The sequence below is a fragment of the Hyperolius riggenbachi genome, chromosome 5 (genome assembly GCF_040937935.1).
Source record: "Hyperolius riggenbachi isolate aHypRig1 chromosome 5, aHypRig1.pri, whole genome shotgun sequence".
Classification (NCBI taxonomy): Eukaryota; Metazoa; Chordata; class Amphibia; order Anura; family Hyperoliidae; genus Hyperolius; species Hyperolius riggenbachi.
In genome coordinates, this window is record NC_090650.1 from 32,895,910 (window position 1) to 32,920,114 (window position 24,205).

Sequence of the window (24,205 nt, forward strand, 5' to 3'; positions counted from 1 at the left end):
TCCCCCTCCCCCTTGCTTTCTGCATAGCTAAACTGAGAACCAATGTTCTTCAATTGGCTACAGACAGCAGTGAAGCACTGCATGCATTTTCTCCCAGTCCCAGCTTCTTATTTCACTCACTCTGTCCATCTCTAGTGGAGCAAAACGGGCTCTGAAGACTCCAGCATCACTACAGTTCACAGCAATTGGGGAGGGGTGGAGAGGCTGGGGGCTGGGCTCTGTTCACAAGACCCTGCTGCATACTGAATAGGGACTATCTACAAATCTTTATCTGCAAAACTTTGTTTGATTCCTTATCAGTGACTGAGCAAATGCTGACATTAGAACAGTTGTGCAGAGAGCAGAAAGCTTTTTCTTTCCATGCCCTTAGTTGTCAGTCTTTTAGGACAGGGAAAATAATCTATTCCTCTCATGGGGCACCCCTGCAGCTTCTGGGCCCCCCTGCAGATGCATCTCTTGCAGTGTCTATTGTTACGCCCCTGCAGTTCGAGGCATGATCACGCTTTGGTAAAAATCGAATCGCGGTAGTGGAAAATACCTACTGCAATTCCTATGTTATTTAGCAAACAATTTGTGATTCAGCATCGCAACACTCACAGTGGAAAAAGGCCCTTAGGGCTAGTTCTGGGCGATTTTTCAGCGTTTTGCTGATTACTGGCTAATATGCAAGTCAATGGTAGTGTTCCCACTGTAACGATCGCCAGTGATTAGCCATTTGTTGATGGCGCATGCAGCATTTTTTTAAAACAATTTTAGAGCGATTGCATTTCAATGTTACAGAATCACAAAATGCAATCACTCCTAAATCGCTTTCCTGTACAGTGAACAGCCGTCGATCAGCAAAATGCTACCAAAAGCGCCCAGTGTGAACTAACCCTTACATTTGCAGAAAGATATCTCTACCTCCTTTTGATTGTATCCAGATAGTGAGAGAGCAGGGCACTAGAGATGGCCCGAAACGTTCGCTGGGCGAATCTCTCTGGGCCCTGTACTACTCCGGGTCGCTATGACCCGGAGTAGTACGCCTCGTCACTCATGACGTCATGCACATGCGCAGAAAGTGCCCGGCAACAGGAGCCCGATCTAGGACGCGCACTGCCGGGCCAGCGCAGGCGTACTACTCCGGGTCATAGCGACCCGAAAGTAGTACAGGGCCCAGAGATGCTGAGATGTTCGCTGGCGAACGGTTCGATAACCGTTCGCGACAACTCTACAGGGCACTTAAAGGGACCCTGAATTTCAAAAAAAAAAAAAAAACTGGTACTTGGGGCTTCCTCCAGTCCACCGTAGGCCGTGAGGTCCCCCGGGGACCTACTGGTCCTTTCTCGGTCCCGCTGGCGGCTCTGTTACCGGCGACTTTCGGGCTGAAGGTCGGCCGGTTCTTCCTGAATGGAGTCATAGCGCCGGCTGGTGTGACGGTTTTCTAACTCTGAACTGCACATGCGCAGGACTGTCTCGCCCGGCCGGCGCAATGACGTGGATCATCACCGTTCAGGAAGAACCGTCCGACCTTCAGCCTGAAAGTCGCTGGTAACGGAGCCACCGGCGAGGAAATGGTTCACGGGCGCCTCTGAACTCGTCTTTGTACGAGGTCTAAAGAAAAAAGTAAAATAGACATGGTTTGCATGGTATTCTTCTAAAAAGTTACGACTTCAGCTGTGTTTTTTTCCCAGTTCTTCTCCTCCTCAGAGACCCCCTGTGCACCGACTTCCAGTGCTTAGCCCCGCCCCTTGCAGCCAAGTGCTGTGGCACTTAGTATCTCTGTGGCATCTCCTGTGGCACTCTGTACTTTCCATACAGAGAGTGCCATGGCACGCCTCTACAAGGGGGTGGGGCCAGTGTCGGACTGGGAGGTGCTAAAGCTGAGAAAATCCACCTGCTGGCCAAGCAGCAGTAATCAGGTATTGCTGCTCACAGTGAAGACTTGCTGCAGGTTTCTATTTGGAGTGGTAACACAGGGTTACTGCTGCTTGGCCAGCAGGTGAATTTCCTCAGCTTTTCCACCTTTTAGTCCGACACTGGGCGGGGCTAAGCACTGGAAGTCAACGCACAGGGGGTCTCCGAAGGTGAAGTTAGTTTAAAACTACTGGCGAAGTCATAATTTTTTAGAAGAACACCATGCATCACCCTCTGCAATGCTTTAAATGGTTTTAATACAGGGATAAGTCCCTAAAAAAAACTTTGTACAGTACTTTGGACATGTTTTTTTTGTGGACACTAGTATATGGATGGCTTTTTCTCATATTTCACGTTTACTTTAAAGAGAATCTGTATTGTTAAAATCGCACAAAAGTAAACATACAAGTGCGTTAGGGGACATCTCCTATTCCCCTCTGTCACAATTTCGCTGCTCCCCGCCGCATTAAAAGCGGTTAAAAACAGTTTTAAAAAGTTTGTTTATAAACAAACAAAATGGCCACCAAAACAGGAAGTGGGTTGATGTACAGTATGTCCACACATATAAAATACATCCATACACAAGCAGGCTGTATACAGTCTTCCTTTTTAATCTCAAGAGATCATTTGTGTGTTTCTTTCCCCCTGCAGCTATCTTCCACTGAAGTGTCAGGCTGTTTCTTCCTGCAGAGTGCAGACAGCTCTGCCTGTATGTAATTCCTCAGTATGTGAAAGCCCAGCCAGCTCAGAGTAGGATTTATTCAGCTTGTAAAAGATAATAGAGCAGAGAGAAGCTGCACTAATCTAAATAACACACAGGCAGTGTGCAGAGAGGGGCCTGGAGGGGGGAGATGCATCACAGAACCACAACACTGAAGAACTTGGCAGCCTTCCAGACACAGGCTGACAAGTCTGACAGGAGAGAGATAAGTTGATTTATTACAGAGATGGTGATAGTAGAACGTGCTGCAGTAAGCCAGGGCACATTAGAATAGATTTTGGAACTTGTAGGATGGAAGAAAACCGTATGAAAATTTTGTTACGGAGTCTCTTTAATTCATCTGTGGCACATTCTTGTTTTTGGCTACTGTTCTTTGTCTGGAGCACCATTCAAAACAGGTCTATTTTACACTTGATAGTCTCTTTAAATCTTGCAATGTAATGCAAGGCCCTTTTCCACTAGCAGCGATTTGCTTTAACAAGCGGATCTCTCTGCTGTCTGTAACCTCTCAGGGCTCCTTTCCACGGCATTTGAACTGTGTGATCAGCAAGCAGTTACCAGGCAGCAGTGAGCAGTTACTAGGCAGCAATAAACAGTTACCAGGCAGATCAAGAAGCAGTTGTGAGAAAAAATAAATACAAACTTGTGAACAGAGGCGCCAACAAGAATAAAATCGTTTAAAAACGGGGACGTTTTGGAGGACTTACCTCCCTCACAGATTCACAGACTGAAAAACGTTACTTTAATTCAAGATAACATTTATCTTGCTCTTGCTCCAAAATGCAACACGTTTCACAGGTCACTATCCCCAGGGCCGGTTTAAGCAACAATGGGGCCCCAGGGCAAAAAAAACCCGGGGGCCCCCCAACATATACCCCGGAACAAAAATTGGCATTAGGGGACCTTTTTTGCAGCTGGTATAGTCAGGGTGTGAAGTCCCAATCGGTCAGAGCTCCACATTCTGGCTATCCCAGCCTGCATGGGGGACAAGGGGTTAAAAAGTTTCAGGAGGGGGGACCCCACATAATTTAAAAAAAAAAAATTCCCACACTCTAAACATAAAAAAAAATTGGGAAAATAGGAAAAAATGCCAGGGATCTTCATACAGCCATATTGCGGCTGTATAGCGATCCCTGGCCAAAGCGCTGCGGCTGCGTATAGACCCCCTGGAAACCCCGTCAGGAAATTTATTGCACTTTCGTTTGATGCATGTAAAATTACACTACCGTTAGGTTTGCTACTAAAAGTGACATTTACCACATTTAAAACTATACTTTTTTCCTTCTAAACTTTAAAATCGATTTTCTCAAACTATAAGGTCTTTTTGAAAAATTGTTTTTTCCTCTTATTCCTAATGATCTCCTTAACATATCCTGCAAATTTAGGGTTTCTAGCATTTAAGGTGGATTTGCTATTAACAATTAAAGTCGGCAGGTTTTTAAATGTGTTTTTTTTCCTTTGAAACTTTAAAATCGATTTTCTCAAAAACTATAAGGCCGATTTGAAAAAAATTTTTTTCCTCTTGTAGCCACTGGGGGCCCCTACAAGCTCTGGGGCAGCTGCCTACTTTTCCTTAATGGTAGCGCCGGCCCTGACTATCCCACTTCATCAGGCAAATAATTGGAGAAAACAAATAGGATCTGTATAGCAGCCAAGCGCCTCTATGAGCATTTGAGAGGCTTTTCACTGCCTGTCAACTGCTTGTGGAAAAGGGGCCTCAGAGCTGCCTCCTCTATAATTGCTGTCTTATCATTTTCCTTGCTGCCCCTGACCTATCAGAGTTGTCTCTTTGGATGCTGTCTGACCTGTGTCTGGTCTAGCTATTTCTCTCTCTCTCTGCAGCCCCCAGCATGCAGTACCCGGGCTCGCTGTCTGGAGTCACCCCGGATCTGGCAGAGATGATTATAGACTACATGGTGAAGGAACGCGTCCTACGGCCCAAGACTCTGGAGCTGTTCACGGGGTGCCCCGTTCGCAGGCTGACCCTGAACTGCTACCCATATTGCACCAACGAGCTGGTCCGACAGCTATGTGGCTTCCCCGGTTTGCGGAATCTCAGCCTGATTTCTGCCCATCTTATCACAGGTACCTTTCTTACACAGTTTGACTTGTTTGCTGCTCTTATGCGAGACAGTAGTGATGTCATGATGTCATGTGGCATAAACACTGATAGCCTCTCTCTGTTCACAGATCAGGCTCTGTACGTCCTGCAGCACCTGCACAGATTGCAACACCTGAACCTTACCGCCTGCCGGAACCTCACAGACACCTGCCTGCTCCACCTGCGGGGTGACTTTTCTATGTTGCGTCTCGGCCCTGGTTATCTGTGCCCTCTGTCTTCGTTGCTTTTTGTCTGAGTGAAGGTAGCCATACAACTAGCGATAATGGGCACATTCGACCAAGAGACAAATCTCTCTCTAATTGATTTTATGCAGTAAACAGAGGCGGCTAAAATAGGTAAAAATGCTTGGAAGGCAGTGGTGGACTTACCTCCTAAAAGCAGACACAAACACTGTCAATTTCAAAAGACATAAAATCATTGATGTACTCCACAAAGTGTTGCAACGCGTTACACAGGTATGATCCCACTTCCTCAGGCAATAGAAAGGAGCATATGACAGCAAATGGTCACGAATGCACCAGGCGCCTCTGTCTCTTTAATTAAAACTGATTAGAGAGAGATCTTTTGGCTGCCCACACACCGCAGGCTAATTTCCTAGTCGGTTTCATGCTGAAATCGATCCGGAATCAGCCTCGTCGGCTGTACGCTGCCCCCCCTAATGTCCAATATCTCCCCCTTCGGTGCCCAGTGCAGTATACCTTACCTGTCCATCTCCACCGCTGGCTTCGTCCTCCATCCACACGCGCACCACGTGGTTGCTGGAGTAATGTGGGCGCATGTGTGACGTCACCGGTGCTGACGTGTACACCGGCAACAACATGGGGCGCGTGTATGAGCGGAAGCCAGCAGCGGGCACAGACAGGTAATGTGTACTGCACTGGCCACCAGGGAGGCAAATTGGACGGGGGGGGGCAGCATCAGGGGTTTCATCGCGTTCAACGCTTATCCCTGATATCGCTCACTTACCGCTGCGCACTTGATCAACCACGGCGGCCCGGTACCTTGCAGCATGTCCGATTGACATGCTCGGCACAAAATTGGTTGCATCGTCAATCGGGCATGCACTTGGCTGCACCGATTTTCATCCGTTTCATAATAATTATTACATCGGATAGTCGATCGGCCACCAAATCGCTAGATGTATGGCCACCTTAATCTGCCCATCATGTTCTCTCTGATTGCTCTGTGATTACAGCCTCGTTTCACTATTGTTTGATTTCTCTGTGATCGCTTCATTGCGTCTGGTTGCTCTGTGATAGCTACTCGCTGTCTGCTTTTTGTCTCTGCGATCGTAGCATTGTGCCTGATTTGTCCCTGTAGGATTGAAACACCTGTCGCACCTCATCCTGGATCAGACCAAACTCAGCGATACCGGAATGTGTGATTTCTTGGAGAACACTAGTTGTCCTCTCACCCATCTCAGCGTGAATCAGACGGCGGTGACGGACCGCACACTCAGCTTGTTGGCGATTCGGACTCCAAGCCTGCGGTTTCTCAGTGTAAAACACACCCAGGTAAGCAAAGCCTGATGAAGGGCAGGAGTAAATACCACACTGTGCCACCATCCTCAGTAGGCTCATGAGGGCAGTAATATCTCCTGTAATCCTGTAGTAGTAACCTTTGTACAGGCTATAAATAGTTTTCAGAGGAGCTGTCAGCCATTCTATCTCAGAAAAAAAACACATATATAAGTAGATAAATACTTGCTCTACTTACATAACACATGCATTGCACTGTCCACGTTTTTTGATTTCAGTGATTTTTTTTTCTATAGTTTTTTCTATAGTTTTTCTATAGTTTTCTATTTGGATTCTCCTTTTTAAAGTGGATCCGAGATAAACTTTTATTCATTGCATAATTGTGTTCCTTTCATATAGTTTATAGGGCATTCCTCAAGCCAAATACTTTTTTTGTTTTAATACTCTAATTCCCTATAACCTAAACAAGCCTCGCCCACAGCTCTTCAGAAAGCCTTGGCACTCAGTCCCAAGTAGCAAGGGATCATGGGAGCTCAGTCTGGGCAGGAGGAGGAGGAGGAGGTTACTAGCCATTGATTTCAGAGGCAGAGGGGAGGAGGAGAGGGGACTGAATTTACACACAGGCAAGCTGATAGTATCTCCAGCCCTCAGCCTTTTACAATGTGACAAACAGAATATGGCTGTCCTCATTGTATCACAGCAATAAATAATCATAAACTTTTAAAGCTGTTTGAAGCTAGATTTGCTGTGTAAACTATCTAAACTTAAAGAGACTCTAAAGCGAGAATAAAATTGACTTTAGAGCTTATATTCAGCAGGGGCATGTGTGCCCCTGCTAAAATGCCGCTATCCCGCGGCTGAACTGGGGTCCCTTACCCCCCAAATCCCCCCCCCCCCCCCTGCAAAATCTACGACCAACTTGGTCGTAGATTTTGCTGCTCCTCGAGGCAGGGCTAACTGCTGCAGCCCTGCCTCACACGAGTCTATCAGCGGCGCATCGCCGCCTCTCCCCCGCCCCTCTCAGTGAAGGAAGACTGAGAGGGGCGGGGGAGAGGCGGAGATACGCGCTGACAGATGCGTGTGAGGCAGAGCTGCGGCCATTAGCCCTGCCTCAACAGGAAGAGATCCCCCGCAAAGAACGGAGGGTATTTGGGAGGTAAGGGACCCCCGTTCAGCCGCGGGATAGCGGCGTTTTAGCAGGGGCACACATGCCCCTGCTGAATATAAGCTCTAAAGTGAATTTTATTCTCGCTTCAGACTCTCTTTAAGATAAGATATGTAGACAAGTTACTTGTTATAGTTACTTTTTCATCTCGGATCCGCTTTAACTGTGTCTGTTTTGAAGCCAATCCTGAAGTCATTTCCTCCCTTACTCTTCTTTGCCTGATTGTGTATGCATTCCGTTCCCTCAACCCCCCCCCCCCCTCAGTGCGACTCCAAGGTGTGTACCTGCATTCCCTTTTCCAACTGGCACTGACCACTACTGGCCATAGTGACGGGGACAGGATTCACCTGGGATTGAGATAAAGGTTGTTACCGTTGAGAAGATTTTGTAATTCTATGGCTAGCAAGTGCAATTTTGGAGTGCGTGTGAATTAAATGGACTTCACGATCCAGCGCTTTATTGTGTTTTCCTGATAATTTACAGAGCTTGGGGCGGGGGCAGTTAGGTTATGGAGGCGGCGTGGCTAGGCTGATTTCCAATAGATTCCAGCATGAAATCTATCAGGAATTCCCCTGTGGTGTATGGGCAGGCGGCAGATCTCACTGTCATCAGATTTAAAGGACCAGATTTAAAGGTCGCGAAAATCTTAAAATGTAAAATACATGTAAACATATACAATTAAGAAGTACGTTTCTTCCAGAATAAAATGTGCCATAAATTACTTTTCTCCCATGTTGCTGTCACTCACAGTAAGTAGTAGAAATCTGACATTACAGACAGATTTTTGACTAGCCCATCTTCTCATGGGGGTTTCTCAGGGTTTTCTTTATTTTTAAAAGCACTTCGTGAATGGCAGTTGCTCCGTCCAACTGCCAAAACAGTGTGCAGCAAGCTGGGAGGCTGGCCAGCATCTTTGTATAAATCTTTTTCAGGGAATGTCTTTATAAAGAATAAAGGCCATGCTGAGAATCCCCCATGAAGAGATGGACTAGTCCAAAACCTGTCGGTAATGTCAGATTTCTACTACCTACTGTAAGTGACAGCAACATAGGAGAAAAGTAATGTATGGCTCATTTTGCTCTGGAAGAAACGTACTTCTTATTTGTATATGTTTTAAATTTTTAAGATTTTCGCAACAGTTTCTCTTTAAGCAGAGAGAGGTCTGTCTCGTGGTCGATTTGTCCATATGGGCACCTTTATACTACCATCTTCTCTGGATCTCCTGCCTTACCAAGTCCTCCCCTCCCCTGACGCTCTTTTCCTTTTTCCTGTCCTTTCGTCTCGGTTACCACTGACGTCGGACCAGCGGGAGCGGACAGTGTAATGTCCTCTCAGATGCGTTACTCCCATAGGCTATATGGGGAAACGCATCCTCCTGATTATCGCGGATGGCACAGAAGTGTGGCCTGCTTCCTGCCATGGATCCAGCAGATCCATTGCAACGTGACAAGCGCTAACGGCTCCTATTTATAAAATAAGAGCCATTCTTCGCTCTAGTGAGAACAGAGCCTTCCTCTTTATTTCACTCATTAATCTCACCCGCCACCTTCCCCTCTCCCTGTACCTCCTCATCTTCTCCCCTCCTCTCTCTTCTGAGGGATATCCTCTCTTCCTCCCACTCTGACATACACTTGGTATTCTGTTTCAGGTGTCAGATGTCTCATCGATGTGCAGTCTAAAGCATCTCACTACGCTGCATTTAGACAGCACTCTGGTTACACTAGAGTCTCTCCAGGTGGTCAGGTCTCTGCCGGCGCTCTCCACTCTCACGCTGTGCGGAGCACAGTCTCTCCTCTCGGACCAAGTTCTGGAGCTAGTCTCAGGTGAGCGCTATGACCGCTGCCTTGTCTGATCCTGACTGCCTTGTTTAGTAGCTTGACATTCTCGCTTTTGTTTCCCAGGTCTGTCTCTCACGCGGCTGGTTCTTCCTGGCAGACACAGCCTGTCTGATGGCGGTCTCTCACATCTCTCTCAGCTGCGCGGTCTTACAGAGCTAGACTTGACGGATCACACTCAAATCACGGACCAGGGAGTGCAGCACGTTTCTCAGCTGAGCAGGTGAGATCAGGGCTTTCATTCCTCAGCTGTCAAGCACTATAGAGATTAGTGATGGCTGTGTCTAGGAGAACTCATGGAGAAGCATGTGATCAGTTTGGTCAGGTGTTAGATATGTAAGGCTCTGATTTGCTAGTCGTGATCATGTGGTAAAGCAGGATGTGATCACAACAAATCAGAGCCGTGCAAATCAATCAGCTGATCAAACAAATCACATGCCTTTTCATAAGTTCTCCTAGACAGTTTTAGGGTACCTGTAATGAAGATTATTCACGCTGAAGTTAGACCACCTCAACAACAGATATACTGCGTCACACCACCCACAACCTCAGATCAGCAGGATCTAATGACTTTACCACCCCAAGAATCCAACTAGTCTGGTGAGTAGGAGTGCTTAGGAGTGTGGCCCATAGTGTGACATCCCCCCTGCTGGTGGTACCCTACACACACCTGGACTGGAAGTGGCATGGGTGTTAGTTGGCAGACTTTAAAGTGGTATAGCACTTAGTGCTCTTGTTAATATGTGTGGCGTGTGGAGAGCACAATGGCAATGGCAGGGGTTGGGTTTACAGAAAACCTGTAACGAAAAAAACTTTCCCTGGGGGGTACTCACCTCGGGTGGGTGAAGCCTCCAGATCCTAATGAGGCTTCCCACGCCGTCCTCTGTCCCACGGGGGTCTCGCTGCAGCCCTCCGAACAGCCGGCGACAGAGCCGACTGTAGCTTCAATATTTACCTTTGCTGGCTCCAGCGGAGGTAATGTGGCGGCTTTCGGCACGGAAATAGACGGAAATACCCGATCTCCGTCGGGTCCGCTCTACTGCGCAGGCGCCGGAAACTTGCGTAGAGCAGACCCGACGGCGATCGGGTATTTCCGCCTACTTCGGAGCCGACAGCCGTCAGAGCGCCTGCGCAGGAGCCAGGAAGGTAAATATTACGTCACCGCTGCACGGAGGGCTGCAGCGAGACCCCTGACGGATGGAGGACGGCGTGGGAAGCCTCATTAGGATCCGGAGGCTTCCCCCACCCGAGGTGAGTACCGCCCAGGGGACGTTTTGTCGTTACAGTTCCTCTTTAAGTCCGGAGCAGTGAAGCTATTTGGGTGGTAATTTTTTTTTATTTTTTTTAACCTAATTTCTGTGGTGCTATTAGCATGGAGGCTCAATTGCAAATGTGGCAGAGCAATAAGCCTATCCTTTAGGTGTTTTACAATATGCAGGTTTTACGCTAGATTGTCCTCAACCAAAGCGGGCGATGGGGGCCTCTTCTGCTAAAAGTCTAGCGTCCCCCCAACTCTTCCCCCAAGGATCAGTGTAATGCCAGATCACCTCGTCTGAGCACCGGACAAGGCCAATTCCCTCTTCAGCTCCAGCTATACAGAATAGTTACCGATCCAAGACAGCAGTTGATCAGATCAGAATACCAGGCCTCCAATGTGCTGATTTTTCACAGCTGATTGCTCTGCAGTTAGTGGCATGACAACATCCTGCTGCAGGGTATTGTGGGGAACAGAGTTATTATGACATTTCTGTATTCCTTCCTGCAGGTTGCGAGTGCTCTCCCTGTGTAACACATCTGTGTCAGACGCCGGACTCATCCATTTGCAGGGCCTCAGCCATCTGGAGGAATTGAGTTTGGACCGAACGAAAGTGACCAGCAGAGGGGTGTCCCGATGTATCCCGCTCCTCCCCCACCTTCAGGTTGACTGCACCTCTATATGTTTCAGCTAGCCAGTTATTGATTGCTGGTCCCCTAATATCCAATCAACTGAGGTTATATCTGAGTGGTATGGAAGTGTTTCCGCCCACTGGTAGGTGTGTCCTGTGATTTACTGGAGGTGTGTCCTGTGACTTACTGTGGGTGTGTTTCGTGACATACTGTGGGTGTGTCATGTGATCCTACAGGTGTGTGATGGCTGCGCACTGCTGTAGTTTCAAGCATTATAGATATTGTTGTCTATCTTTTTAAGCTGGAACCTGATTGGCTGCTGTAGGCAGCAGCTGAACCTTATATTAGGTACACACCATACAATTTTTATGGCAGATTTACCTGCCAGATCGATTATTTCCAACATGTCTGATCTCAATTTTGATCGATATTCTTTTAATTTTTCAGATCATTTTTTTTAATAGATTTTCATAGAAGTGAACGAATCGATCGAAATAAACGATTAAAAAGAGATAAAGAAATCCATTGAAATTCCGATTGAACATCTTGGAAATAATCGATATGGCAGGTAAATCTGCCCCAAAAAATTGTATGGTGTTGTACCTAGCATAAGCCTGATGCACACAAATCAATTTCCAGTCAGATCGACAGGTCAGATCAATACAGTGTGACTATAGTGTACGATGTCATGTGATGTCACTGAAATATGTGTCCCCCTGCACAGGTTCTTGGACTCTCTGACACCGCTGTCGGCGATAATGTTCTGAAACTTGGAATTCAGAATTGTAAAAATCTTCTGAAAGTCAACTTGAGTCGCACACGAGTCACTAATAAAGGTAAGGGGAACGTGATTTTTATGGGTTTTTTTTCCTTACCGCCATTGGAGTAAAGTCATCTGAAATCTGATCTAGGATAACTAACTTACAGCGGAAGCTTAACCACTTAAAGGGAACCTTAACTGAACGGGGGGGTAACGAGTTTCACTTACCTGGGGCGATTACCAGCCCCCTGCAGCAGTCCTGTGCCCTCGGAGCTGCTCTGGAATCCTCCGATCCCCTGCTGTCACTGTCGTTTTTTACGACTCACCAGTCGGCCGGCTGCCATGCATATTATTGGACGCATTCCCTACTGCAATTAGCGCTGTTGCGGACCGCAACGCGTACAAAAATACGCGTTGCCGCATATCTACGCATGCGGAATGCGGCAACGCGTATTTTTGTACGTGTTGCGGTTCAGTTAAGGTTCCCTTTAAAGAAAACCTGTAACTTTTTAAAAACCTTCCCTGGGGGGTGCTCACCTCGGGTGGGGGAAGCCTCCGGATCCTATTGAGGCTTCCCCCGTCGTCCTCAGTCCCATGGCGTCGGCGATAAAGCTTTTCCCGAACAGCGGGGATGTAAATATTTACCTTCCCGTCTCCAGCGCAGCAGCAGTGTCAGCTCTCCGCTCGGAGATAGGCAGTAATAGCCGATCGCTGTCATCTGCGCAGTAGAGCGGACCCGACGGAGATCGGCTATTTTCACCTATCTCTGTGTGGAGAGCCGCAACAGCGCCCCCGCTGGAGCCAGGAAAGGTAAATAAATCAGCGCTTGTCAGACTTGTCGAGGGAGGATTGCGGGACGCTTCGGAGGAGCCAGCGCTGGACTGCCTGCAGCTACGGGGAGGGGGAAGCCTCATTGGGACCCTGAGGCTTCCCCCTCCTGAGGTGAGTACCCCCCAGGGGAACTTTTTTTTTTTTTGTTAAGTACCAGCGGTCTCTGCCCCCTTAAGGAACAGAGACTGCTGGTACAGAAACTGCGGAATCCTGATGAATCACCGCACATACCCGTTGCAACCGCCGCACTTTGGGAACCTGGGCCACCCACTTAGGCGTCTCTGACGGCAGAGTTCCTGTGAGCCGGTCAGGAGCAGCTTTCATTGGCTCCTGACCTTGTCTTTCAATGTAAGCCAATGGGAGCTACTTACATTGAAAGACAGGGCCAGGAGTCAATGAAACCCGCCCCTGACCAGCTCACAGGACTCTGCTGTCATAGTGACGACCGAGCGAGTGAGCTGCGGGGATTCAGTGGCAAGATCAGCAGGATCGACGAAAACGGTGGATGCGCGCTGCGGCGGTGAGTTGAAATCTACGCCCTGCCAGCCAGATAAACATCAAAACAGGGAGTAGATTTCAACTAGCGTGGTCCTTAAGTAGTTTAAGTGAACCTGAGATAAGAGTGATATGGAGGCTGCCATACTTGTTTCCTTTTAAACAATACCAGTTGCCTGGCTGTCCTGCTGATCTATTTGGCTGCAGTAGTGTCTGAATTACACCAGAAACAAGCATGTAGCTAATCATGCCTATTCTGACAATAATGTCAGATCCACCTGATCTGTTGCATGCTTGTTCAGGGTCTATGGCTAAAAGTATTATAAGCAGAGGATCAATGGGAAATTGTAAACAGCAGCCATTCTTACACTGTTAATTAATGGTAAAGTTCTCAAACTTTGCACAGTTGGTGACTGGGATTAATATTCAGGGAAAGTGGGTGGAGCCTACAAAAACCAATCAAAATTCACCTATTGCTTTTCAAGGGAAATATTTCATTGCTGCCATTCTTGCACTGTTAATGGCACAAGCCTCAAACCTGCTACAGTTGGTCATTGGGTGACTGGTTCAAATTCAGAAAAGGGGGTGGAGCCACACCAATCTGATTTGTTTCATTTCAATGCCAAAGTCCGCAAAGCTCACAAACTTGGTCATTGAGTAATTGTGTGTTAGGGCTACAGAAAGTGGGCGGAGTCAACACCAGCCAAATACATACCCGGGCAACGCCAGGCCATCAGCTAGTAGGAAATAAATATGGCAGCCTTCATATCCCTCTTGCTTCAGTTGTCCTTTTAAGTGCCATGTATATTTTCTTTTGACCACTTGCCGACCGCACACTCATACCGTGCGGCGGCAAAGTGGTGGCTGGAGGACCAGCGACGCACATCTGCGTTGCCAGGTGCCTCCCTAATTAATCAGGAAAGGCCGCTCGCGCGAGCGGCCGTTTCCTGTTAGATCACGGAGCGGGTCTTCGTGAATAGCCTGCGAGCCGCTCGCAGACTAAATGTAAACGCAGGAGACATTTGTCTCCTTTGTTTACATTGAACGGCAGGCAGATCGGCGATCCCCGGCCAATCGGCGGCAGGGGATCGCCGCCATGTGACAGAGGACATCCTGTCACAGGCTGCACAGGACGGATAGCATCCTGTGCAGCCCCGATCACCAGGGGGGACAGGTAGGAGAGGGAGGGGGGGAATTTCACTGCGGAGGGGGGCTTTGAGGTGCCCCCCCCCCCACAACACCCAGGCAGGCAGGAGCGATCAGACCCCCCCTGCACATCATCCCCATAGGGGGGAAAAAGGGGGGCGATCTGATCGCTCTGCCTGCAACCTGATCTGTGCTGGGGGCTGCAGAGCCCACCCAGCACAGATCACAAAAAACAGCGCTGCTCCTTAAGGGGGGGTAAAGGCTGGGTCATCAAGTGGTTAAACAATACACGTTGCCTGGCTGCCCTGCTGATCCTCTGCCTCTAATACTTTTAGCCATAGACCCTAAACAAGCATTCAGATTAGATGTTCCTGCCAAAAATCTAACAGTCAAAACAGGGATCCACACACAGTCTTCAAGGAACAACGTGCTTTTATTGTTCCAATGCACACATATAATACAAACCAAATCGTCTCAGCCGACGATCCTGACAACAATCTGACATGATTAGCGGCACGCTTGCTTCAGGTGTGTGATTAAGACAATACTGATGCATGAAAGATCAGCAGGGCTGCCAGGCAACTGGTATTGTTTAAAGAAAACCTGTACTGAAAAAAATTTCCCCTGGGGGGTACTCTCCTCGGGAGGGGGAAGCCTCTGGACCCTATTGAGGCTTCCCCCGTCCTCCTGTGTCCCACGGCGGTCTTGCTGCAGCCCCCGGAACGCACAGGCGACAAATCTGACAGCCTGTGCAATATTTACCTTTTCGGGCTTCAGCGGGGGCGCTGTTGCGGCTCTTCTGACGGAGATAGGCGAAAATAGCCGATCTCCGTCGGGTCCGCTCTACTGCGCAGGTACAGGAGTCTTGCACCTGCGCAGTAGAGCGGCCCGACGGAGATCGGCTATTTTCGCCTATCTCCGTGGGAAGAGTGGATACTGCGCCTGCGCTGGAGCACGAGAGGTAAATATTTACATCGCCGCTGCTCCGGGAGGATTTTCTCCTCCGCCGTGGGACCGAGGAGGACGGGGAAGCCTCAATAGGATCCGGAGGCTTCCCCCACCCGAGGTGAGTACCCCCCAGGGGAGTTTTTTCATTACAGATTTTCTTTAAAGGGAACCTGAACTGAGAGGGATGAGGATTTTTCCTTGTAAACCATACCAGTTGCTTGACTCTCCTGCTGATCTCTTTGGCTGCAGTAGTGGCTGAATCACACACCTGAAACAAGCATGCAGCTAATCCAGTCTGACGACAGTCAGGGCACCTGATCTGCATGCTTGTTCAGGGGCTGTGACTGAAAGTATTAGCTCACTTCATTTGTCCTTTCGTTACTCCACTGCAAGAAAACAAGTGTACACTGGAGTCTTACAAGAATGCAAACTTTAATGATTTATAAACTACAATATATATATATATTTTTTTTCTCTTTTTCCTAATTATGGCTAGGACTGCTGAATACAGACTTGAAATGATATAGGAATGTAAACTGCTATGAGAAATAAACCATATTAGACATATATACTTTTCCTAAAAATGGCTAGAACTACTGGATACTCACTTAAAATCTATGAAAAAAACCCAAAGAACTAGAGCCTGGTACACACCATGCAATTTCCTGTCAGATAGATGGATCGAATAGATAATTTACGACAGATTCGATCAGCTTTCCGATCATTTTTCTGATAGATTTGCATAGAAGCGATCAGAAAAACGATCGGAAATTTGATCGGATCTGTCGGAAATGAGCTGTCGACCGATCTATCTGACGGGAAATTGCATGGTGTGTACCAGGCATGAGAAGAATGCAAACTGTTACATGAGTTATATACCACATATTTCACTAATTGTGGCCACTTGATAATAAAGATACAATATTTCTGACGTGAGAACCCTCATGCCAAGACTGAGTCACACCCTGCTTAAGAAGTCTGCAGGCCACACACACTGGTTATATGCAAACACTGTTCTATAAATTGTTACATACACACACACTGGTATATAAATTGGTTATATGTTCTCTCAATAATATTTGTATGACACGTCGTTAAACATCACATTTCTTCATTTTTAAAGTGAACCACAGATGAAGCACCCTCATGTATTTTATCATATATATCAGTGGGAACATTAGAGAAAACGCCTAACCTGCTCTCTTTCATTCTTCACTGCTCGGCCTGCTTGTTTTCAGCCCTGATAGAATCCCAGACTGAGCATTCAGTCTGGCTTTGCTCAGGAATCATTTTAGGTGAGTCATTATAGCAGAGCCACAAGGGGGTAGGCTTGGGCTTGAAAAGACATCAGAGAAGATAGACTTAGCTATAATGATTCCTGAGCAAAGCCAGACTGAATGCTCAGTCTGGGATTTATCAGGGCTGATAAGAAGCAGGCTGAGCAGTGCAGAATGAAACAGAGAGCAGGGTAGGTGTTTTTTCTAATGTTCCCACTGACATATGTGGGAAAATAAATGAGGGTGCTTAGTTTCTGGTTCACTGCATTAGCAGGGACACAGCTGCCTTGCCCTGCTTAATTCTAATTCTGATGAAGGTCTCTTTCCTGGAGAAGAACGATTGTATGAATTGGTGGAGCAAACCATTCATCCGGCTTACAGTACAACCAGTGTGACTTAACACGCTGATGATAAGGGGTTCCTCCGCTCTCGGCATAGCAGGTGTTTTCCACCGGGTGAGGGAGACAAGGCTTATCCCACAGAATCTTTCCACAATGCTTGTGTGTCATTGCCAAGCGATACAGACGTACTGCACTAGGTTGCACTGCCACAGCGTCTGCACGCCAATCGATAAACATGGCGATCTTCCAGTATTGCATTTTTTTGAAAACTGGCTCCATATCCATATTGCGTACGAACCAATTTGCTAAGGCGTCTTCCCTAAATTCTCCCCAATGCCCGCGGGTATTGCAATCTCTTACTGGGTACACAGCCATTTCCTCCTTCTGCTCTTCCAGTTATTTTCTGAAGAGGAAAAAAACACACGATTATCACAATAAGTCATGCAGGGAGAAGCGCTGCGCGGCAACGATGTGATTAGCGACAATGCCTTGTGGCTAATCTTCTGGGGGCAGCGCCCAGCAACGGGGGAACATTAGATTATGGAGCCTCAATAGGATCCTGAAGCTTCCCTCTCTTTAGGCAAGTATCTCATTTTGTACCCGAGCTTCGGCTCGGGATCCCTTCTGATCCCATCTTACGAACGGCCCGAAAACGTGACATTTGATTCTGTGGAAACATGTCAAAAAGACTTTTTTTTTTTTTTTTTTTTTTTTTTTTTTTTTTTAAAACCTTGTTTTATGAGAAGAGAAATTTTAAAATTCAAAGTAAAAATGTTTTTTTAAACTGGTAAAATGACATTTTTGCTGCGGTACACTGAGAGTAAAGGGGGGACAGAGGTGACACAGAGAAGGCACAGGGGACAGTGGGGGTACAGAGGGGTACACTGGAGGCAGAAGTGACGGGGGGGGGGCACAGGGGAATGGAGGTGGCACGGGGGGAGGGGCAGGGGACAGACGTAGCAGAGAGGGGGACAGTGGAGGCACAGGGGACAGAGACATAGCAGAGAGGGGGACACTGGAGGCACAGGGGTGGCAGTGAGGTGGTACAGGAGTCAGAGGTGGCAGAGATGGACACACTGAAGGCACAGGGGGCATTGAAGGAGGTACAGGGGACAGCGGTGGCAGAGAGGGGGACACTGGATGCACAGGGAGTCATAGGTGACGCGGGGGGCAGGAGACAGAGGGGGCACTAGAGGCACAGGGGGCATTGAAGGAGGTACAGGGGACAGAGGTGGCAGAGAGGGGGACACTGGATGCACAGGGAGTCATAGGTGACGCGGGGGGCAGGAGACAGAGGGGGCACTAGAGGCACAGGGGGCATTGAAGGAGGTACAGGAGACAGAGGTGGCAGAGAGTGGGGACAGGAAAAAGATTTGGCTGGGGGGGGGGGGACGGACACTGGAGGCACAGGGCACATCGAGGAGGTACAGAGACAGAGGTGATACAGAGGGGGACACTGGAGGCACAGGGGAACAGAGGTAGCAGAAAGAGGGGACAGGAAAAAGATTTGGCAGGGAGGGGGACACTGGAGGCACGGGGGGGGGGGGGGGCATTGAGGAGTTACAGGGTAACAGAGGTGGCAGAAAGAAGTGCACTGGAACCACAGGGGGGCAAAGAGGAGGTACAGGACAGAGATGGCGCAGTGTTTAGACTTATGGACAGATTCAAGTTGAGAACAAGCCTACAGTCCCTATCTTGTTTGTTTACCAGGGAAATCTTGTATTGGAGTCTGAAATATAAATATTCTGCGCAGAAAGGATCTTACCTTGAAAGTCACTCCTGTAATTTATGAGAACGGCTCCTGTAGTAAGAGTCTGCAATCTGTTGGCCGAGGAGTTATTCCCGGTATAAACAGAAGTATCCCAATTCGTCTTTCCACTCGGTTTAATTGTTTGGCTGTAGGAGAAGTCTTATAAGATTGTTATCTTGGAATATGGCAGCTGCAGTGAGATTGTTCAGTGAAAGTGCTGCGTCTTGTGAGACTGCTAACAAGGAATAGATCGCTCTTATATCTCTGTGCTGAACATGAGGCACATGCTGGGCTCAGAAACGCCTCCTCCTCCTAAACTGGCAAAAGATGAACGTCGCCACAAGTAAACCTTGAGCTGCTACTGACCAGACAAGAAACCTCTGCTTCCAGCCCACAGCGGCCCTCAGTCAGGAGGAGATGTGTACCACTCTACAAACCATGCTGGATAGACAATAATTTTCTCAGACATGGGCGACTAATTGGTCAAATGTTTGTGCAAGTGTGTGTGGTTGTCGTAGAGAAGCATAAGATGGCTAGACAATTATTCTCTCCCCCCCCCCCCCCAATACACACGCTTTGATTAAAGTCAGCAGATAATGAGGTGTGTGTACAGTAGCCACCAACTTGCAAGTGATCCACCCGGCAGATCAACTCACCCGACCAGCGACCAACAATTCTTTTGATCACGTTGCTCCCCTGCCTGCCACGCGATGTCACACACTTGCTGCTCCATCATCCTTCTGGTATATAGTGAGCCTATAGCTAATACATTTAACAGAACCACCGCAATTCAGCATACATACAGCCTGTTTTGGACTTTTTGGTCACAAACAGTGCATGGCATGGAGTGAAATTTTATACAGGATCGGGCTTGGACCAGTACAACAGAATACCCAGAAAGTTATGCCTAGTACACACCATACAATTTTCTTTTCGATTTCACCTTACAATTTTCTGTTACATTTTTCTGTTACATTATTTTCTGTAGAGACTGGTCATTATCTCTGGTGCATTGTCTTCTGGTCATCTCCTGTTGAGTAGAACAATGCCTAATTGCTCGGCAGATAGATGGTTAAATAATTTCCAACATGTTGGAAATTCTCTATCTGGCAGGTGAATCTAACATAAAATTGTATGGTGTGTACCTAGCATTACCCAGAAGCACTAGGAAAGTCTTTCTAAAAGAGACCCTATCCCATAGAGCCATATCAGTCTATGCTATGCACTGATGAGGTCCAGAAAGTCTGAAACCGGCTGTATGTATGTGGGATTGATGTGGCTCTGTATAATGAATTAGCTATAGGCTCACTGTATACACCAGTAGTTCTGGATGTGTGCCTGGCTTTCAGAGGCATAAAGAGATGAGTTGCATATTCAGGAGTGATGCATCATGGGAAGCCAGCTCACTTACTGCTGAATTATCACAAACACCTTCTGTTTTAAGAAGGAAAGACGACATGAAGCTTTGCTTTTTAATAGAGGGCGTTTTGGTCTCTTCAAGCCCTGTATACCCTCCAGGTGGTTCTGAGTCACCATGAGCTGTCTGGGTATTCCTTTCCTAACTCTATAATCTAATAGTTTGCCCAGTTGGACCAATTGGATTGGAAAAGTCAGGATTGCATGATTTGGAACAATCTAATTGGAGCAGCCAGGCTACACAATTGGACCAATAGGATTCGAGCAGTCAGTCTGCATGATTGGACCAATCCGATTAGAGCTGTTGCACTGCATGATTGGAACGGTCAAGTTAAACTGCATGATTGGATCTACAGAATTGGAGCAGTCTGATTGCATGATTGGTCCAAATGGATTGGAGTAGTCGGAATGCAGGATTGGACCAATAGGATTGGAGTAGTCGGAATGCAGGATTGGACCAATAGGATTAGTGTAGTCGGACTGATGTTCCTCCTCAATGTGCCATATTTGCCATGCCATGCCATGCACTGATGAGGACCAGGAAGTGTGAAACAGGCTGTCTGCATGCTGGGTTGATGTGTCTCTGGAAAATGAATATGCTCTAGGCTTGTTATACACCAGCAGTTCTGAGTGTGTGCCTGGCTTCAGTGGCGTCAAGAGAAAATGTGCATATTTGGGAGTGATGCATCATGGGAAACCACAGTTGCTTGGACTGCCCAGTTCAACCAATCTGATTGGAGCAGTTGGACAGCACGATTGGACCAATCGGATTGGCGCAGACGGACGGCACGATGGGACCAATCAGTTTAGAGCAGTCAGACTGCAGGATTGGACCATTGGGACTGGAGCAGTCAGACTGCACTACCGGACCAATCTAATTGGATCAGTCGGACTGCACAATTGGATCAATTGGATTGATGCAGTCAGACTGCACGATGGGACCAAACTAATTGGAGCAGTCGGACTGCAGATTAGACCAATAGGATTGGAGTTGTCATACTGCACAATTGGACCAATCTGGTTGGAGCAGTTAGACTGCAGGATTGGACAATTCGAGTTGGAGTGGTCAGACTGGAGATTAAACCAATAGGATTGGAGCAGTCGGACTGCAAGATTGGACCAATTGGGATTGTGCAATCAGACTGCACGATTGGACCAGTTTGATTGGAACAGTTGCTACTGCACGATTGGACCAATTGTATTGGAACAGTCGACACTGCACGATTGGACCAATTGTATTGGTACAGTTGGCACTGCACGATTGGACCAGTTGGATTGAAGAAGTTGCGACTGCACGATTGTACCAATCGGATTGCAGATCAGATCTATAGGATTGGAGCAGTCTGGTGGCACGATTGGACCAATTCGATTGGAGCAGTCAGACTGCACAGTTGGACTGGAGCATTCGAACTTCACGATTGGACCACACTGATTGTAGCAGTCGGATTGCAAGATTGGAGCAGACTGCAGATTAGACCAATAGAATTGGAGCAGTGGAACTGTATGATTGGACCAATCGCGTTCAAGCTGTTGGACTGCAAGATTGGACCAATCGGATTGTAGATTAGACCAGTAGGATTGGAGCAGTCTGACTGCACGATTGGACAAATTTGTATGGGACAAAGTGTGCTTTTTGGTAGGCCAAGCCAGGGCTCGGAGAGTGTGATGCTTAAAACAACATAGGCAAACCTACAACCACTATAGGCTGAAGAGGTGTACACAGTTTCACAACTGTACCCCTAAAATTGGAGGAAAAGTCTGTTGAAAGTGACACACACACACCTGATTGGACCAATTGGGTTGGAGCAGTAAGACTGCACAATTTGACTGGAGCATTCAAACTGCACGATTGGACCACACTGATTGTAGCAGTCGGATTGAAAGATTGGAGCAGTTGGACTGCAGATTTGACCAATAGATCCAGTCGTTTGGACCAACATGTTTGATCCAATCGTAGAGTCCGACAGCTCCAATCTGATAGGTCCAATCGTGAAGTCTGACTTCTCCAATCCTATCAGATTGGAGCAGTCGGACTGAAAGATTGAACCAATTGGATTGGAGCAGTCGGACTACAAGATTGGAACGGTTAGCAATGCACGATTGGACCATTCAGATTGGAGCAGTCGGGACTGTAGGATTGCTCCAACTTGAATGGTCCAACTGTGCATTGCTAACTGTTCCAGTCAGACTGCACGATTGGACAATTTGAACAATCAGATTGGAGCAGTCGGGACTGTAGGATTGGACCAATTTGTATTTAGCAAAGTGGGCTTTTCGGTGGGCTAAGCAAGGGCACAACGGAGTGTCAGACACGTCTTCAGCTTCTCTTGGGTTTCGGCAATATCAGAGTGTGTGATGCTTAAACCAGCTCAGCTCTTCCATTACCGCCGCGGTGGATTGCTCAGCCCCTGGAGGGTCTTTCTGCACCAAATTTTCGGAGGGGGTGTAGCTAGCACTTGGCAATCTACATCACCCCTCTGATCACCGCGCTTACCGCCGGCTTTTTTACGTGAGTGATTTTTCAGCGGAAAAATCACTAAACACTGGCGATTTTTCTGCAATTGCGTTTAGCGCTTCTATAGCACTGAAACGCGATCGCCGGGAAATCGCCTGAAAATTGTGCAGACGGTGCCTTTGTGTTTCGCGATTTGCGGCGATGAGCACAAATCGCCCAAGTGAGAACGGGCCCATAGGGTTGAATTACACTAGCGCTTTCAAAAGCGCCAGTGTTTGAGCGTTTTGCCGATATCGCCGGCAAAATGCTCAAGTGTGAATGGGTCCTACTACTTCTAGCCACAGAAACTGAACAAGCATGCAGATCAGATGTCTGACTGAAAGCGGATCCGAGATGAAAAACTAACTATAACAAGTAACTTGTCTATATATCTTATGTACAGTTTAGATGGTTTAAACAGCAAATCTGTCTGCATACTGCTTTAATAGAATATAATTATTTCTTCCTGTGATACAATAACAGAGGCCATGTTGTTTGTAAACATTACACAGAGGAAGGCTTATCTGCACCATCAGCACTCAGACTGAAAAAAAAACCTAATCCCCTCCCTCCTCCCCTCTGCCTCTGAAATCTCTGGCTAGTAATACCTCCCCCTCCTCCTGCCCAGACTGCGCTCCCATGAGCCCTTGCTACTGCCAAGGCTCTCTGAAAACTGTGGGTGGGGCTTATTTAGTTTATAGGGAATTGGAGTATTAAAACAAAAACAAAAAAAGTATTTGCCTTGAGGAATGCCCTATAAACTATAGGAAAGGAACACAATTATGCAATGAGTAAAAGTTCATCTCGGATCCACTTGAAGTCTGACTGGATTTAGCACATGCTGTTTCAGGTGTGTGATTCTGACACTACTGGTGCAAGAAAGATTAGCAGGACTGCCAGGCAACTGGTGTTGTGTAAAAGGAAATAAACATGGCAGCCTCCATTATCACTCTCACTTCAGTTGTCCTTTAGGTAGTAACACACACACACCTGATTGGACCAATCGGGTTGGAGCAGTTAGACTGCACAATTTGACTGGAGCATTCAAACTGCACGATTGGACCACACTGATTGTAGCAGTCGGACTGAAAGACTGGAGCAGTTGTACTGCAGATTAGACCAATAGATCCAGTCGTGCAGTCTGACTGCTCCAACCCATTTGGTCCAATCATACAATCCGACATTCCAATCTGATAGGTCCAATCGTGAAGTCTGACTTCCCCAATCCTATCAGATTGGAGCAGTCGGGACTGTAGGATTGCTCCAACCTGAATGGTCCAATTGTGCATTGCTAACTGTTCCAGTCAGACTGCACGATTGGACAATTTGAACAATCAGATTGGAGCAGTCGGGACTGTAGGATTGGACCAATTTGTATTTAACAAAGTGGGCTTTTCGGTGGGCTAAGCAAGGGCACGACAGAGTGTCAGACACGTCTTCAGCTTCTCTTGGGTTTCAGCAATATCAGAGTGTGTGATGCTTAAAACAACATAAGCAAACCTACACCACTATAGGCTGTAGAGGTGTACAAAGTTTCAGAACTGTACCCCTAAGATTGAAGGGAAAGTGTATTGAAAGTGAGACACACACACCACACACCACACACCCCACACACACATCACACACACCACACACACACCACA

At 47.4% G+C, this 24,205-nt stretch overlaps 1 protein-coding gene and 1 long non-coding RNA gene across 2 annotated transcripts in view; one reads left to right on the forward strand and one right to left on the reverse strand.

Annotated features, from left to right (window-relative positions):
* Window positions 1-24,205, forward strand: part of LOC137518099 (uncharacterized) — a 67,146-nt gene that overhangs the window by 29,991 nt on the left and 12,950 nt on the right. The window contains exons 11-17 of the mRNA XM_068235418.1: window positions 4,460-4,702; window positions 4,808-4,906; window positions 6,060-6,253; window positions 9,031-9,205; window positions 9,284-9,440; window positions 10,983-11,136; window positions 11,829-11,940. Coding sequence (XP_068091519.1) covers window positions 4,460-4,702; window positions 4,808-4,906; window positions 6,060-6,253; window positions 9,031-9,205; window positions 9,284-9,440; window positions 10,983-11,136; window positions 11,829-11,940 — 1,134 coding nt within the window. The remainder of the gene's footprint in view (window positions 1-4,459; window positions 4,703-4,807; window positions 4,907-6,059; window positions 6,254-9,030; window positions 9,206-9,283; window positions 9,441-10,982; window positions 11,137-11,828; window positions 11,941-24,205) is intronic.
* On the reverse strand, window positions 15,698-18,968 carry LOC137518102 (uncharacterized). Its single transcript, XR_011020737.1, has 2 exons — window positions 18,668-18,968; window positions 15,698-17,305 (listed from the first exon to the last, which is right to left on the reverse strand). It is a non-coding gene; the product is annotated as an uncharacterized lncRNA (long non-coding RNA).